The sequence below is a fragment of the Monocercomonoides exilis genome (genome assembly GCF_001643675.1).
Source record: "Monocercomonoides exilis strain PA203 chromosome Unknown scaffold9-1957334, whole genome shotgun sequence".
Classification (NCBI taxonomy): domain Eukaryota; phylum Preaxostyla; order Oxymonadida; family Polymastigidae; genus Monocercomonoides; species Monocercomonoides exilis.
The window spans coordinates 367434-381998 of NW_027150554.1; the positions used below are offsets into that span (position 1 = coordinate 367434).

Below are 14565 nucleotides of genomic sequence, written 5' to 3' on the forward strand. Positions count from 1 at the left end.
AAGTGCTTCTTGTTTGTGAAAAAACAAAAATGTAACTCTTACACTGTTGGCTCGCCTTTGGAACTTAAGCAAACTCTCTCATCTTCAATGCATTAGGTGTTTTCACTGGTTGCTGTTCACACTTTTGAAGAAGATAATTTCGTTAATCTTCATTGCGATCTTCTTCTTCTGCTTCTTCTCCATTTCCCTATTTAACAAGACTCTTATGTGTCTCAGTTGTCGTTCTCCACGGTTGTAACTCTCTCCCGGTCAAAGATATCACAAAAGAAAATTATGAAAGCTCAATCCGTTCAACATTGTTGCTCGGATTTCACTCATATCATGGAACTGTGAAGGATAACACACCGGGTTTCACATCCACCGATCAGTCGATGATGGACTTCTTGCCACTTTCCCTTTGACAATCTTTATTTCTCTGCAATCCACATTGTTCTCAATTGTTGCATGTGGAAAGTGAATCAGAATATTTCCTCTCAAAATGCAACAACCTCCATGTCCTCTTCCATTCCTCATCTGAAGGCACTTTCTGCGACTCCAGAACATTCTAAAAAGTCCGAAAAGATCTCGTGCTTCGTGTGATACAAAAGTCACCTCTCATTGTATCATCTTTTTTCTTTTTCGTTTCCTTTTTTTTTTTTTTTTTTTTTTTTTTTTTTTCGAGAATGTTTTTTAAAAAATAATTCATTCCATAGAAGAAAAAATGCAACAAAAAACATAATCAAACATGACTTTATTAAGGGTAATCATTAATTGAAAGAATAAAAGGTTTGGAAAATGGATAAAGAAACCTTTGAATCAATTGAGCTTAATGTTCCGCAAGCAATAAGGGAATTTGTTGCGCATTTGCCAGAGGATCTAAAGAAGAAATGTATAAGCCTCTTTTCAAAATTCTCGCCATCTTTGCCAATGCCCGCTGAATTGGACAAATTTTCAGAATCACTTGGCGTTTTGGAAAAAGCGGATTTTTGGAAGGCTGTGTCACAAGTTCAGGCTCAATCGACTAATGCTGTTCCATTGCCAAGTTTGCCCACTTCTGATAACATTTGCGCATATCCTGCTGCGCCACCGAATCTCGAGGGAGTTAACAGTTCAGTGCCAGTTGCAGATGAAGTTCGTTGTGATCCTCCCACCAATTTAGGAGCTGCTGCCCCGAAGAATAAATGGGAATTAAGCTTTGTTGCACCAATTATTGACGAAGAAGGTGTTCCTTCTCGGCAATTCTTTTCTCAGCTAATGAAAGGAGAAAAAGCGGTAAAAGAGCCGGAGAAAGAAAAAACTCCATTTTTACGTTCGACAGACGTTCAGCGCGAAGTTGCCAGGAAATCAATAGAGAATGACACTTTTTCAAGTGACAAATGCCTTGATGAGGATCAGAAGGCAGCGATAACAGGACTTAAGCGAGTTTGGTCAACGGAGAAGAAAAGAGTTGCTTGCAATAAACGATTTTGTCTCACATCATCAAGCGTTCAATTATTCTTTATGTTGATGACTTCGGCTGGATTTATTGTTTTAATTGTTGGATTAATCATTTGGGGGAATGCCGGAACGATAATGGTTGCTGCTGGCGCGTCTTTTGTTGGTATAAATTTAATAGTGTATTGTTGTGCAAACTTAACTGGTTGCACTCGTTCATTGAGTGAAATGAGAGACCTGTCGCGGAATGAATTTTCGAGCGAATTGAAAGAGATCATGAGTCCGTGTGTGGAGCAGAGAGTGAAAGACTGGAGGAGGAAAAAGGAATGGAGATGGCTTTTGACAAGTGAAGAAAGGAAGATTGAAGAAAAGATTGATAAAGAGGAGGAAGAAAGAAAGAAAAATGAAGAAAAGGAAAAATTAAGTCGCGAGGCCGCAATTGAAATGGAAAAGATGGTGGTGAAACAAGTGATGACAGCTGGCACAGGTGGGCCGGAAAATGTTGAGTTCTCAAATCAAGCGTACAGCGCTTCAGTGGCTGTGGAAGTGGAAGTGGAATCAAGAGCAATTCAGAAAGAAGATGAATACGTTTAAGTTTCACAAACTTGCTTTGTTTTTGAAATTTTTTCTTGTCGTTTTATATTTGTCAACTGTTAAATTTGAGTGTGTGTGTTGTAATGTTGAAGGACATTTGCATGTTTGCTTTTATTTAATTTTGAAATGCGTTCTTGAAGATAATACTTTTTGTAATGAGAGTTTTGGTTGATTTTTAATTGATGATTTCTTTTGAGATGTTTGTATCTTATATTTTTTATTTCTTCTTCAAAGAAAACATTTCATTATTGTTTTTGTAATGCGAACGTATTCATTTATAGTTGTTTATATATTAATTTTAAATTTTATTTTTATTTTAAAAAAGAAGATTATTTTTTTTTTCATCATTTTGTGAATTGTGAAATTGATCAGTCTATTCATATAAATCGACTATATTCAAACAAAAGATCTTTTTCAATTATTAGCTAATGCTTCGTATTTGTGTTTTCTTCTTTAATCAAAATCAAATTCATCAAAATGTTAAAAGAAATTGGTTATTGGTTCGATTTAAGTCTTATGAAAACTGTTCATCAATGCATTACCGTTTTTTTTTTTCTTTCTTTCTTTCTATCTCAATCTCTCCTTTTTTTTTTAATTATGATTATTAAACTGTTTTCTGTTGTTGTGTGCTTTACAATTATTTGAAGTTACGGGCACATTTATGGCAGATGCATATTTTTGTAATTAAAAAAAAATTCATAACACAAATAAGACAAATAAAATAGAAGTGAAAGCGAAAATTATCAAAAGAAAATAAAATCTATTTAAAAAATATTTTTGAAGAAAATCAAAAATCAAAAATTATCATTGTTAATGTTATTGTTATTCCTCGTAACTTCTTTCTCAAACAGTTCTCAGTCTCTTTACAGTGTCAATAAATTGCCCAGGTAAATTGCTTTCTCTTTCTTCTGCTTCTTCCTCCTCATTCTGATTTGACCCATTTGTCGCACTCAGCAGTCGCTTTTGCGGTTCAATCTTCCCATCCGATCCAGATGAAGAGAGAGAAGAATTTGAAGAAGAAGAAGAAGATGATGATGATGATGATGATGATGTATGAGGTGAGCCAGCCATCCCTGTCTGTTCGTGAAGTGCTTCACAGTTCGATTCCTTGCTGCGTATTTGCGATGACCCCTCAGGTATTTGTGTAGCATTTGGATCAGACGGCTGTGTGGCCGAAGGGAGCTGCGACTTCTCATGTTCTATGTTTCCTATTTGCGAGCTCTTTCTGTCCGAAGAGGGAGTTGACTGCCCTTCCTTCTCAGCCTCATTTGAGTCTTGGAAAGATGGCAAACCATCTTTTCCTTGTTTGTTCTCTTTCTCTTTCTCATTATCTTCATCTCCTCCTTCTCCTCCCTCTCCTTCCCCCTGTTCTCCTTCTCCTCCCCCCAGCATCACCTTCTTCTCCTGCTCTGCCGCCTCCACTCTGTCCTCGTGCGTCTCCTCCTCAAACACCACATCGTCCTTCCCTTCTCCTGCCACCACCCACGGGTGCTTCACACACTGCGCTGCAGACAGCCGCTTCGCCGGGTCAACCTGCAGCAGGCTCTTCACCAGATGGATCGCAGCATCGCTCACACTGCCCCAGTACTGCTTGGGAAATGAATACTTCGCCTTCAGAATCTGAATGTGCAGGGCGGGGCCGCCTCTTTTTGTGATCTCCGAGGAAAAAGGAGGGTAGCCGCTGAGCATGATGAAGAGGATAACACCCAAAGACCACATGTCAATCGCCTTTGTGCAGTGCAGGCGGTTCACAAACATCTCCGGCGCAAGATATTCCAGTGTGCCGCACATTGTGGCATTGAACGTGCCTTCCCCGACAATGCGTGAGACGCCAAAGTCTGTGATTTTGATCGGAGAAGACGGGTCGCTGTTGGCAAGGAGGATGTTTTCTGGCTTCAAATCGCGGTGGACAATGCCGTGGTGGTGCAGATACAGCACAGCCGACAGCATCTCTCTGAAATATCTGCAGGCGACAGCCTCTGACAGCCGGCCTCGCGCAACGAGATCGAACAACTCGCCACCAGACACACTGGAGGATGAGGAGGAGGAGGAGGAAGAGAGAGAGAGAGAATGAGTAAGAAAGTTAATGAGTAAATGAGAGCGTTAGAGAGAAGGGAAGAGGGGAAGGAATGAGAAGATAAATTTGATGAAAATGATATGGATGGAATTTATTGGCAAAGAAAAATATTTAAAAGCAAACGAAAAGAATTTTTATAAAAATTGATCATACTATTCCATAATGATATAGTTCAGTGTTTCTCCTTCAAATCCATCATAAACCTTGACTATATTCGGGTGATCAACTTGTTTCACAATATTCAGCTCTTCAAGCATTTTTATCTGTCGCTTTGGATCAGATGAATGTATAATTTTCTTTCTATCTATTAATTTGACAGCCACTTTTTCGCCAGTTGCTTTCCTTACACCCAGACGCACAATTCCAAAATTTCCTGCTCCCAGAGATTGTTTCAATTCGTATTCTTGCTCAAATCTGATGTCTCCTGGATGCGTTAGCGCACATTTTGGCATTGAAAGAGCTCCGTTATAAAGAAAATAATATTCGAGTGGAATTGCTATTAGTCAAAAAAAACGAAAATTTTTTTAAAAATGTTTCAGAAAAAACAAATTCAAACGTTCTTTCTTTTGTAACGATGGTGATAGCAAATCTATAACATCTCCCTCTCTTATAATGCATCTGTTACCCTTTCCAAGCTGAATCAGACGTTTGAAAAATGAACAACAAATCTCATAATTTCTTAAAAAATACAATTTTCAAACTTTCTTTTTGTTCAAGTATGTTCCATTTGTGCTGATTTCACAACAAAAATACACAGAAATTATCAAATATAATAACCAGAAATTAATTTGATTAAATATGAAAAAGCCGAACCTCAGATCCTCCAAAAACGCTGTTTGATTGTTCAAAGAATCCAATGTTCTAAAAATTCTACAATGGCGAGAACTAATCCGCTGATCATCTACTGTAATTGTACACTCTTTATGGCGTCCAATGTACAATTCTGGTTGAACTATATCGTAGTTAAGAAGTTTTGGATTGCTCGTTCTAAGTGATCCCCAATGAAGAGGTTTTGTAACCTCAGTTTCGAGGTCATCTTCCATAGATTGTGTTGAGCTATGTTCCGTAGGGTCATATGAATCCATTGTCTTTTATTGCAGGGTTGTTTTCTGTTTAAAACAATATAATGGCTTAGATCTTTATAAAGTTTTGAACACAAATAATTAATAAAACAATATGATTAAAAGTGAAATGGAAAGAAAAGGAAAAAGTTTCTATTAATTTGTTGCACGTGCTATTCCGTCAAAATAATACTCTGGTTGAGTAGGAGAATAAACAACGACTGGCTTATGTTTCGACGTGAATGAAAGAGAATGTGAAGTGAAAACTGGATATGACAAAGGTAAGGGAGTAGAAACGCTGTATTTTAAGTCTGGTTGACGCTGTGTGGAACATGAAATGTTAAGCGCTTGCTTTGTTTTCCTTTTTTGTTTCTTAACAATTTGTTGTGGGCGATTCGATGATTTCTTTTTAGATGATGTTTGCATTCTCACTGGAAGCGTCTTAGGTCTTGTATAGTAATGTTTGAGTTTTTCTTTCAAAATTCTCTCTTCTTCCATAGCTGCTTCCAATTCTTTTGCATATGGAATAAATCGTTCAGCGTTATCCTTATATGAATTTATACGGAAAATAAAAAATATGAGATCAAGAAAATATCAATTAGAACATATATACCCAAGCTGTTGGCCCTTTACTAGGTGGAGAAGTTGTATATTTTGCTGTGTAAAGTATTTGAGCATTTGTAATGGAACTTAAAAAATATGACATAAATAATAGAAAATTGAATAAATCTAATTAAAATCTTCACACTTCATTTTATGCTAAGATATATAAAACAACAATTAAAGAGTTAATAACGCAATATAAACTGTTGAAAGAAAAAAATAATAAAGGGCAAAGAAAAAATTAAAACTGAACAAAGTTTAGATATTTATGTATTATCACTTAACACATATTTTGTTGGTTCGTCTTTCTTTTTCATAATGCTTTCGATGGCTTTATCCTTGTTTCTATCATTTTGAAGATAATATTGTGTTGCAAGTGACAATGATGTATCTGTTTCTTTTTTAATCTCTCTAATTTTCAATTCATCTTTGATTGTAATTTTTAGGCATTCATTTCGAATTTGAGCAGGTTGTTTCGGAGCTTCTTTTTGCGAAGTGTTATGAATGGTCGAAATGGAAGTTAAAGTTTGTGGTTGGGATTGTGATTGGGATTGTGATTGAGTTTTATGCTGAGTTTGAGGTTGAGTTTGAGGTGTGGATTCAAAATCTTCCGATTGATCGGAAGTTGGTGCAGTAGATGGCTTATCCGATGAAGAAGCCTCGTTGTCTCTTTGTGAATTGTTTGCAACCCATTCTTTCAAACTTTGTTTGGATGCTTTGAGGTTAAAAAACGCTTGTGCACATTTGATTGTAGAAAGCCCAGTTTTTTCTTTCATCCATCTTATCTTTGCTTCCTCTTCCATCGTAAAAATGGATCTTGATTGAGGTTCATGAATAATTGGAACTTCTTGCTTCTTTTTTGAAACAGTTTGATTTATAAATTTGCTAATCTCACATTCGGTCTCATCCATTTCAATTCCATCGATAAGCATTGATAAAAAAGCATTTTGATATTGCGAAATCTCTTTGGCTAATGCTGGAACAGAAGATAAAATGAAATCCAAAATTATTTGAAGAGATTCGGGAAACTTTTGAACAACACTTTGTAAATTTTGTAGTTGATGATGATGGCATAACATGTGAAGAAAAGGAGGAAGTTGTGATGCTTTCCAATGATATGATGAAGTGACGAGAGTTGTGCTTGATGGAAGAAAGTGGCATTTTGACGCCGTAGCTCCTGAAAACGGATGCTTTGTGAATGATTCTTTTTGTTTGGGGGCAGTTGCCTGTAAACGCTCAACTAACTTTGGGGATTCTTTTTGAAGCTCAGAAAGAAGAACAAATGAAATTGGTGCAGATAAGTCCTGGAAATTTTTTTTAAAATAAATTCTGATATAACGCAGCAATTCACACTTCTAATGCGTTTTTCAGTTGAATGTCTTCCCTTATTATTTGATGGTCTGTAACCAAAACGAACAATTCTGGAGAATATCCTATGGCCTCAGCCAAAAGAACTTTTATTTCCTTAATGTATGAGTTCGGATCAAGATCAATGCGAATTAAATTATCGCGAGATGTTTTAAAACGAAAAATCATCCTACAAGAGGAGATTTATATTTTTTTATGAGAATTAAACAATAACTTGGGAAAGATCAATCATTTTGAAACAATTATTCGAGTTTATATTTCACTATTTGAATCAATCTCTCCCAAATTTTTATCGTTCGTTTGTTGCATTTTTCTTAAGCTTTTTGTCTTTAAATAACAAATTAAAACTCTCAGAATATAGCATGTTTTTAAAAAATTGATAGTCAACACATGTGGAATAAAGGAAAAAAACGGTACCACATCAAATGTTGCATTACTCTCGAAGACATTAACAAGAAGTGTGACATGGGGAGAAATAATCAGCATCCAGTTATTGCTTAGACAAAAGATAATCAGCGCCCTTTTCGTCGTATTCCTTCTTCGTTAGCCAGAATGTGGGGTCTTTGTCTCCAACCTCAGCCAGGACAGACCCTCCAGAGAACACAAAGTACTTCCTTCTGGGCGGGTCCTCGATCTGAATCTGGATGGACGTCGGGTGCGACTTGCTGGCTTCTGCTGCCGGCATCTTCATCACCTTCGTCATGTACAGCATCTCCAGCTCCTTCTGCAGCCTGGTGGGGAAGCCAGGGAACATTGTGGTGCCTCCGCTGAGCACAATGGAGCTGTACAGCTGCTTCCGGAGATCGACATCGGCGTCGTTGATGCAGCTGAACACCTGCTTGGCCACACCGTCTGCCTCAATGTCAAGCAGACGCGGCTGGAACAGACACTCGGGCGCCATAAAACGCTCACGCCCGATTTTAATTATACGACCATCAGGAAGCTATATATATATATACGTGCATAGCAATAAAGAAGTTGTGGAAGAAAGAAAGAATTAATAGAAAAAAAAAAGAAAAAGAAAAAGAAAAAGAAAAAGAAAAAGAAAAAAGAAAAAAGAAAAGAAGAAGAAGAATAATAATAATAATAAGAAGAAGAAGAAGAAGAAGAAGAAGAAAAAGAGAGAGAGAGAGAGAGAAGGAAGGAAGGAAGGAATAAAGGAAGGTGGAAATATAGAGTTATATGAGGATTATCATAAAATGTTTGCGGAAAAAAAATGTTCAAAAGCACAATTATCGAAACCAAATATAAATAGATAAGGAAAACCTCATATGTTTCGTCGAGCGTTGTTGTTTCAGAAGCCAATTGCTCTTCCAGGCGAAGATCAAGTCCGACGTAGCAATATTTCTCTTTAATTTGGCCAACTGTTTCAAAATCAGCTGTACGATTGAATGCATAGCTGGTTGGAAAAAAAAGAAGAATAAATATTCAATTGCATCGAAAATAAAAATCACTTCAATAAAGCAAAAAGTTGGCAAACCCTCTTAGCCTAAGCAGTTCAATGAGATGCTTGGTGACATCACGTCCTGCAATATCTAATCTCTTTATGCAATGATTTAACCCATAAGATTGGAACACTGGAATGATATGGGTAACACCATCTCCAGAGTCCAGCACAACACCAGTCATAAGACCTTGGGCATATAAAGTCAGCAAAGCTTGAGTTGCAACATGAACCGCTTGAAAGCCATAACGTTCGAACATTGTTTCAAGCATTTTCTTTCTGTTTTCTCGTGGATTCATTGCAGCTTCAGTTAAAAGAATTTTGTATTCTTTTGGATCAACTTTAAGTCTTTCGTAGAATGTATAATCCCAAAGATGGTACATATCTTCCCAATTTCTTATAATTCCATTAACAATCGGATAAGAGATTTGAAGCATTGATCGAAGAGCAGCGCATTCAGATCCGCACATAACATCCTGTTTCAAATAAAAAAGTTAATGACAAAAAGCATGTAAGGAATTAAATAATTGGTAATAAATTGAATAATCGGGGAAAATATATAATGATTTATCAAATAATAGAAAAAGAAAAAGTTGCAAGCCTTGAGTTTAATGTTATCAATCATTTCATCAGAACGAATCATTGGACGTCCAACCATAGAATGAAAAATATGGCTTGGAATTTTTTCTCCAACAAAGCCGCATTTCACATACTAGAAATTACAAAAGCAATTTGAGTAGATTAACAATCAGTCAATAATCACCATAAATTAAACGAAATTGAATCTCTCAATAATTACATTCACATACGCCTGTTCCCTGATCTACAACTACTATCTTCTTCTCCATCTGATTATTGTGATCAATCGATCTGACCCATTTTAGGATGTGAATTGACAAAAATTTGGAATACAACTTTCATGATCATCTGACTCAACATGAAAGTGTGCAAATAAAAAAGATAAGTATTTGTTTTAATAGCGCATTTGGTTATTTGTATCATTAAAATGTTTATGATAACTGTGGTTGAAAACCATCCAAAAAAAAAAAAAAAAATGAAAATTCTAATAAAAAAAAAAAAAATTTAGTCAGAAAAAAGAAAAGAAGAAAAAGAAAAAGAACGAATATTGATATATTTGAAATCCAAAGGTTAAAAATTAGATTCATGAAAAATGAGTATATGTGTAATTTATTATTGAAAAACTTCTTTGATTGTTTTTTTGATACAAACGGGTTATTATTCAATAAATTAAAACTTTAAGTGGTGTGTGAATTATTAAAATGCTTTATTTGTTTGGTCGAGTTATATTTTTATTTCAGTCAATCGAATCATAATTGTTTCAAAAGCCGATGTTTGTTTAAAATGCAAAACACGATTATTTCTTTCAAGAATTTTCAATTAATTGTTTTCATATAATTAACTTCAAACCTTATTTTCGAATAATAATCTTTGTAAAAAAGAATATATTGTTGCAAAAATAATAATTAGCCCATTTGAAAAATATTTTGCATACACCATTTATTATTCAAAGTTGTTAAACTAATTATTCAAAATTGTTAAACTTTTTATTCGAAATTGGAAAACTTCTTATTCAAAATTAATAAAATTCAGTATTTTTTAACAAAAATTTTATTGTGATAAATTGGTTTTTGGCTGAATGTTAGAAAGTGATTAAAATATAATATTTTTTCATTATTAATAAAAAGGTTGAAAAATTGAACCTCTAAAATTATTATTTGTGAATAAACATGAAAATTTCTGTTTTTTCAGAAAAAAATCATCATTCATGAAATCGGATAATTTTTCAAATGAATTCATTTCCTATTGTTAGATTGTGAATGATTAAATCGAAAATTTTTAAAACACAAAAATTCAAGTGCTGGGAACAACAAAAAACAAATGAAGAATTATTATTGAATTCAAATGGATAATTTCAAATTTGACAAATTTTTGTTTCCAGCACTTGAATTTTTATGTTATAAAAATTTTCGATTTAATCATTCACAATCTAACAATAGGAAATGAATTCATTTGAAAAATTATCCGATTTCATGGATGATGATTTTTTTCTGAAAAAACAGAAATTTTCATGTTTATTCACAAATAATAATTTTAGAGGTTCAATTTTTCAACCTTTTTATTAATAATGAAAAAATATTATATTTTAATCACTTTCTAACATTCAGCCAAAAACCGATTTTACAAGAAAAATATTTTCGAAAAAAACTCAATTTAATAAATTTTGAATAAGAAGTTTTATTAATTTGTATCATTAATGGTGTTGCAAACAGGTACCGTTTATTCTACATAAGTTTGTTTTGTGACATGAAAAGTTAAATAAAAATTCAGGACATAAAACAAAATACTTGACAAGATCGTTTTTTCAATAATTTCAAGAGGAATAGTTCCGATAATTTTCCACAAAATATTTTCAAAATTATCAAAACTCATTTGGTTGTGGGAGTATCTTTTTCACGCAGGCTGAATATTTCAATAAATTATTATTTTAATTTCAAAGAAATCGGAATTGGAGATTCTTGAATATATATATATATATATATATATTTTTTTTTTTTTTTTTTTTTTTTTTGTGAAAAAATTCAGTTGACACGAAAATGAAAGATTCGTTCATCAAATGGGGGAAAATATGAACTTTCAAGCTTTTTATGCACAAAGAACATAAAAATTAATTCTCTCATAACTTTTTCAATCATTTTCAGATTTCTTAATAAGTTGGCTTTTCTTATCAACAAACAGGTATCGTTTAAATCACAACATGTTGTTTTGTGTTATCACATGTATTTCAATAAATGAACCCATTTTTTCCATATTTTTTATCACAAAAAATCAATAAAAAGTGCATTATATTCCAATGTGAAAGCTTGAAGTCAAATGTTTTTCCCAAAATGAGTTGGTATAGATAAGATATGTTTTATATAAATATCAAATTTATTCTTTAACCGCTTATTTAGAAAACGATCCTACACAGTTTTTTTTGCACGTACTGTTTATTCGAACACAAAAAAATGAACCGCTTTTATTTTTCTTTTTTTGATACAAAAAAAGTCAAGATAGCAATTTTTTCAATAAAAAAGTTTGAAGTTCCACATTTCGTCCCAAGCGAAAAAAAAGTGAAGAACAAAATCAGAAACTTTGAACAAATGATTTAAATTTCGAACAAGTTTCATCGTTTTTTTCAAATTATTTTTTTTCAGATAAATTCAAATAAAGTTTGTTAATAGCGAAAAAACGTTCACTAACAACATAATCTCTATATTAGAAAAAAAATTTGACATGTTTGCTGCGTCAAAAAATATTTCATAATCAATTGATAAATCAAATATTCAAACATTTCTATAACAAAAAAAAATTTCGCAGAGAATTAATTTGGGAAATACGATATATTTATTTGTTTAACGGAAGATTTGTTAAATTTATAAAACAAATAATTTTTATCCAATTGGGACAAAATTCATTCATTTATGAAAAATTCAATAATTTGTTTCTAGCTTTTTCTGTAATCGTTTGATTAATATTCTGACATTATCGTGCAATATTGAATGCAATAAAACAAAAAATCGTTAAAAATCTTTCAAAAAACTGCAGTGAACAATATTCATAAAACATAAAATATTATCCCAATACAGATATCGCATAAAATACCGGACATCGCACAAAATACCGGACAAGATCGATTTCACAACAACCGAAAGAGGAAAAATTCTGTAAAATTTCCTCGAAATATATCTCATCAATACAAACTCATTTGATATACTAAACCTTCAAAATATCTTCATTTGTGCTCAGAGAAAATTATATTTAAAATCTCGGAGAAACTCAAAATCCTATTTTTCCAAATTGTTAAAAAAAGTATTCTGAACATAAATGAAGCTATTTTGAAGGTTTAGTATATCAAATGAATTTGTATTGATGAGATATATTTTGAGGAAAATTGTCAGAAATATTCCTCTTGCAGTTTTTATGAAATCGATCTTGTCCGGTATTTTGTGCGATGTCCGGTATTTTTTGCGATATCTGTATGAATAATTTGATCAAAACACTCCTGTCAATATGGGTGATTATTTATGAAATCATATCTTTTTTCGGTGTGTTGATTTTTCAAAGATTATTTGTTTTTTGAAAGAAAATTTTTATTCAAAAGAGAAAAAGCATGACAATTGTTTTCAAAACAAATAGTTTTTCCGAATCAAAAATTAAAATGTATTCAATTAGCCTTTTCACTTTCCGATTTTTTTTTTATTTGTATTCTTGAAATTTTTTGTACCAAAATTTTTGTATGAAAAAATTTGATTTCAAAAATAATCACCCATATAGTTAAAATAATAAATTTTCAGTTTTCTATATTATATCCAGTAAAAAACACTAAAGCACAAATGGAAGTTTGAACGCTCATATGGCAATTATGAATGCTAGACTGAATTATCATTTTATTATTTTTAAAATCATGCTACATGAGATAAGAAAAATTTTGTAAAAAGTGCAGATGCATCCCGAACGCCGCATATTTATGGGGGAACAATGGAATAGCGTTTCAGAAAGTTTCTCCAGTTTGCAAATACTGTTTCTATTGGATTTTTTAACGATGCATCTTTTATTTTTATTTTTACAGAATTGTTTTCTGAACTAGAAAATCGCAGCGAGGATGCACAGAAACAAAAAGATATTGAAATGAATGGACTAGTTGAGGAAATGAAGGAAGATGAATTTGATTCGATTTTTTCAACAATTTTTTTCAACGAAATGGTCAAAATGGTTGAAGAAAAGAAATTATCATTAGATAATGCAATTTTGTTGTTGAAACAGACTGGATATTGCAAATCACTGAAAAGATTTTCTCTTTTTTCTTTTGATAATTCATTGCTGCGTGAAAGAATCGAAGAAATAGATGTTGAAGAATACGAGAAAAAAGAAGAAAAGAATGAAACGCTTTTGACTGATCTTTCCGATTGCTATCTTTTGTTGAATGATGAATGCACAATGGATGATTTGCTTTCAATTTTCGTACCTTGCCTTTTGAAAGTTGTTTTGAAAAAAGAGGAAAACGAAGAAACGCAAAAAGAAGTGGAAACGGCATTTCTGGCGTTGAGTAACACAATGACTTTGGAGGCATGCAAAACATTTTGCTTTATCTGTTGATTTTTTATATCAATTTTTAAACAGAAAATAGAAAAAGGGCTGTACGCAAATGAGATTAAAGAAATTATCAAATGTCATCAGGAACATCGCAATCTTACTCAGCTGGCATATCAGTCTGCATAGTCATTTGCAATCAATAGATTACGCTACGAAAGAAAATTGGCCAACGCTGTTGCGGATGAGTTACAATTAGAAAGAGAGATGGAAAACGAAATACTTAACGAGCTGCATTTTGTAAAGGAAGCAAAAGAAGAATTGAAGAAATTTCTGGGAGGCATGGACTGGAATGGCAAGAAAAGGAAAACAAAAAAGGAGAAAAAGAAAAGGAAGAAGAGTTGATATTGATGAGGTGGCTGCAAATGTTGGACTGTTATTTTTATGCGTTCCAACAGGAAAATGAAGATCATATTGAGCTTGTTGGAAGCATTGTGCAAGTATTTCGATTGGCAAAGGATAATTACAAAAATATTTACAACCAATGCATTTTTCTGCTTGTATCAATGGCGAAGAACAATGCAGTGAAGGTAGATGACTTGTTGAAAGGCGGGGTGGTTGATGCCATTTTGGAGGAAGCCGCCATTTCGAATGTGAATAGGTTGAACTTCGAGAATATGTTGATACTTTTCAGAGAAATTACAAAAAACTGAATGGAAAGATGGAAAAAGATGAAGATGAAGCAAGACGAAAAGGATTGAAAAGACGATTATTCGAAAGGATGGAAGAAGAAGGATACGAAGACATTAACATCGAAAAATATGTTATTCTTCATAAAATGAAAAAAAAGCATGGCTACTCAAAGATTCTATCCGATTACCTTGTATCTGTTTAGTTCTCATAAGAGATTCATT

The 14565-nt window shown here is 33.1% G+C and overlaps 5 protein-coding genes across 5 annotated transcripts; 1 reads left to right on the forward strand and 4 right to left on the reverse strand.

The window, feature by feature from the left end:
• The first annotated feature begins 745 nt into the window (after nucleotides 1–745).
• MONOS_15590 (uncharacterized protein) lies at nucleotides 746–2781 on the forward strand. The gene has a single exon (XM_067868475.1). It carries the CDS (start codon nucleotides 775–777, stop codon nucleotides 2005–2007), a length of 1233 nt encoding a protein of 410 aa, XP_067732305.1. The 5' UTR covers nucleotides 746–774; the 3' UTR covers nucleotides 2008–2781.
• Nucleotides 2620–5186, reverse strand: MONOS_15591 (putative serine/threonine-protein kinase CHEK2). The gene is made up of 5 exons (XM_067868476.1): nucleotides 4898–5186; nucleotides 4786–4816; nucleotides 4641–4719; nucleotides 4238–4580; nucleotides 2620–4036 (listed from the first exon to the last, which is right to left on the reverse strand). Exons 1-5 carry the CDS (start codon nucleotides 5167–5169, stop codon nucleotides 2851–2853), a joined length of 1911 nt encoding a protein of 636 aa, XP_067732306.1. The 5' UTR covers nucleotides 5170–5186; the 3' UTR covers nucleotides 2620–2850.
• Nucleotides 5187–5301: 115 nt separating this feature from the next.
• On the reverse strand, nucleotides 5302–5898 carry MONOS_15592 (uncharacterized protein; the record flags this gene model as incomplete). Its single annotated transcript, XM_067868477.1, has 3 exons — nucleotides 5302–5691; nucleotides 5759–5834; nucleotides 5894–5898. 3 exons carry the CDS (start codon nucleotides 5896–5898, stop codon nucleotides 5302–5304), a joined length of 471 nt encoding a protein of 156 aa, XP_067732307.1.
• Nucleotides 5899–6014: 116 nt separating this feature from the next.
• MONOS_15593 (uncharacterized protein) lies at nucleotides 6015–6551 on the reverse strand (the record flags this gene model as incomplete). The annotated part of the gene is made up of 1 exon (XM_067868478.1): nucleotides 6015–6551. One exon carries the CDS (start codon nucleotides 6549–6551, stop codon nucleotides 6015–6017), a length of 537 nt encoding a protein of 178 aa, XP_067732308.1.
• Nucleotides 6552–7457: 906 nt separating this feature from the next.
• MONOS_15594 (actin-related protein 2) lies at nucleotides 7458–9439 on the reverse strand. Its single transcript, XM_067868479.1, has 5 exons — nucleotides 9370–9439; nucleotides 9162–9272; nucleotides 8597–9036; nucleotides 8383–8515; nucleotides 7458–8059 (listed from the first exon to the last, which is right to left on the reverse strand). Exons 1-5 carry the CDS (start codon nucleotides 9406–9408, stop codon nucleotides 7607–7609), a joined length of 1176 nt encoding a protein of 391 aa, XP_067732309.1. The 5' UTR covers nucleotides 9409–9439; the 3' UTR covers nucleotides 7458–7606.
• Between the last annotated feature and the right edge of the window lie 5126 nt (nucleotides 9440–14565).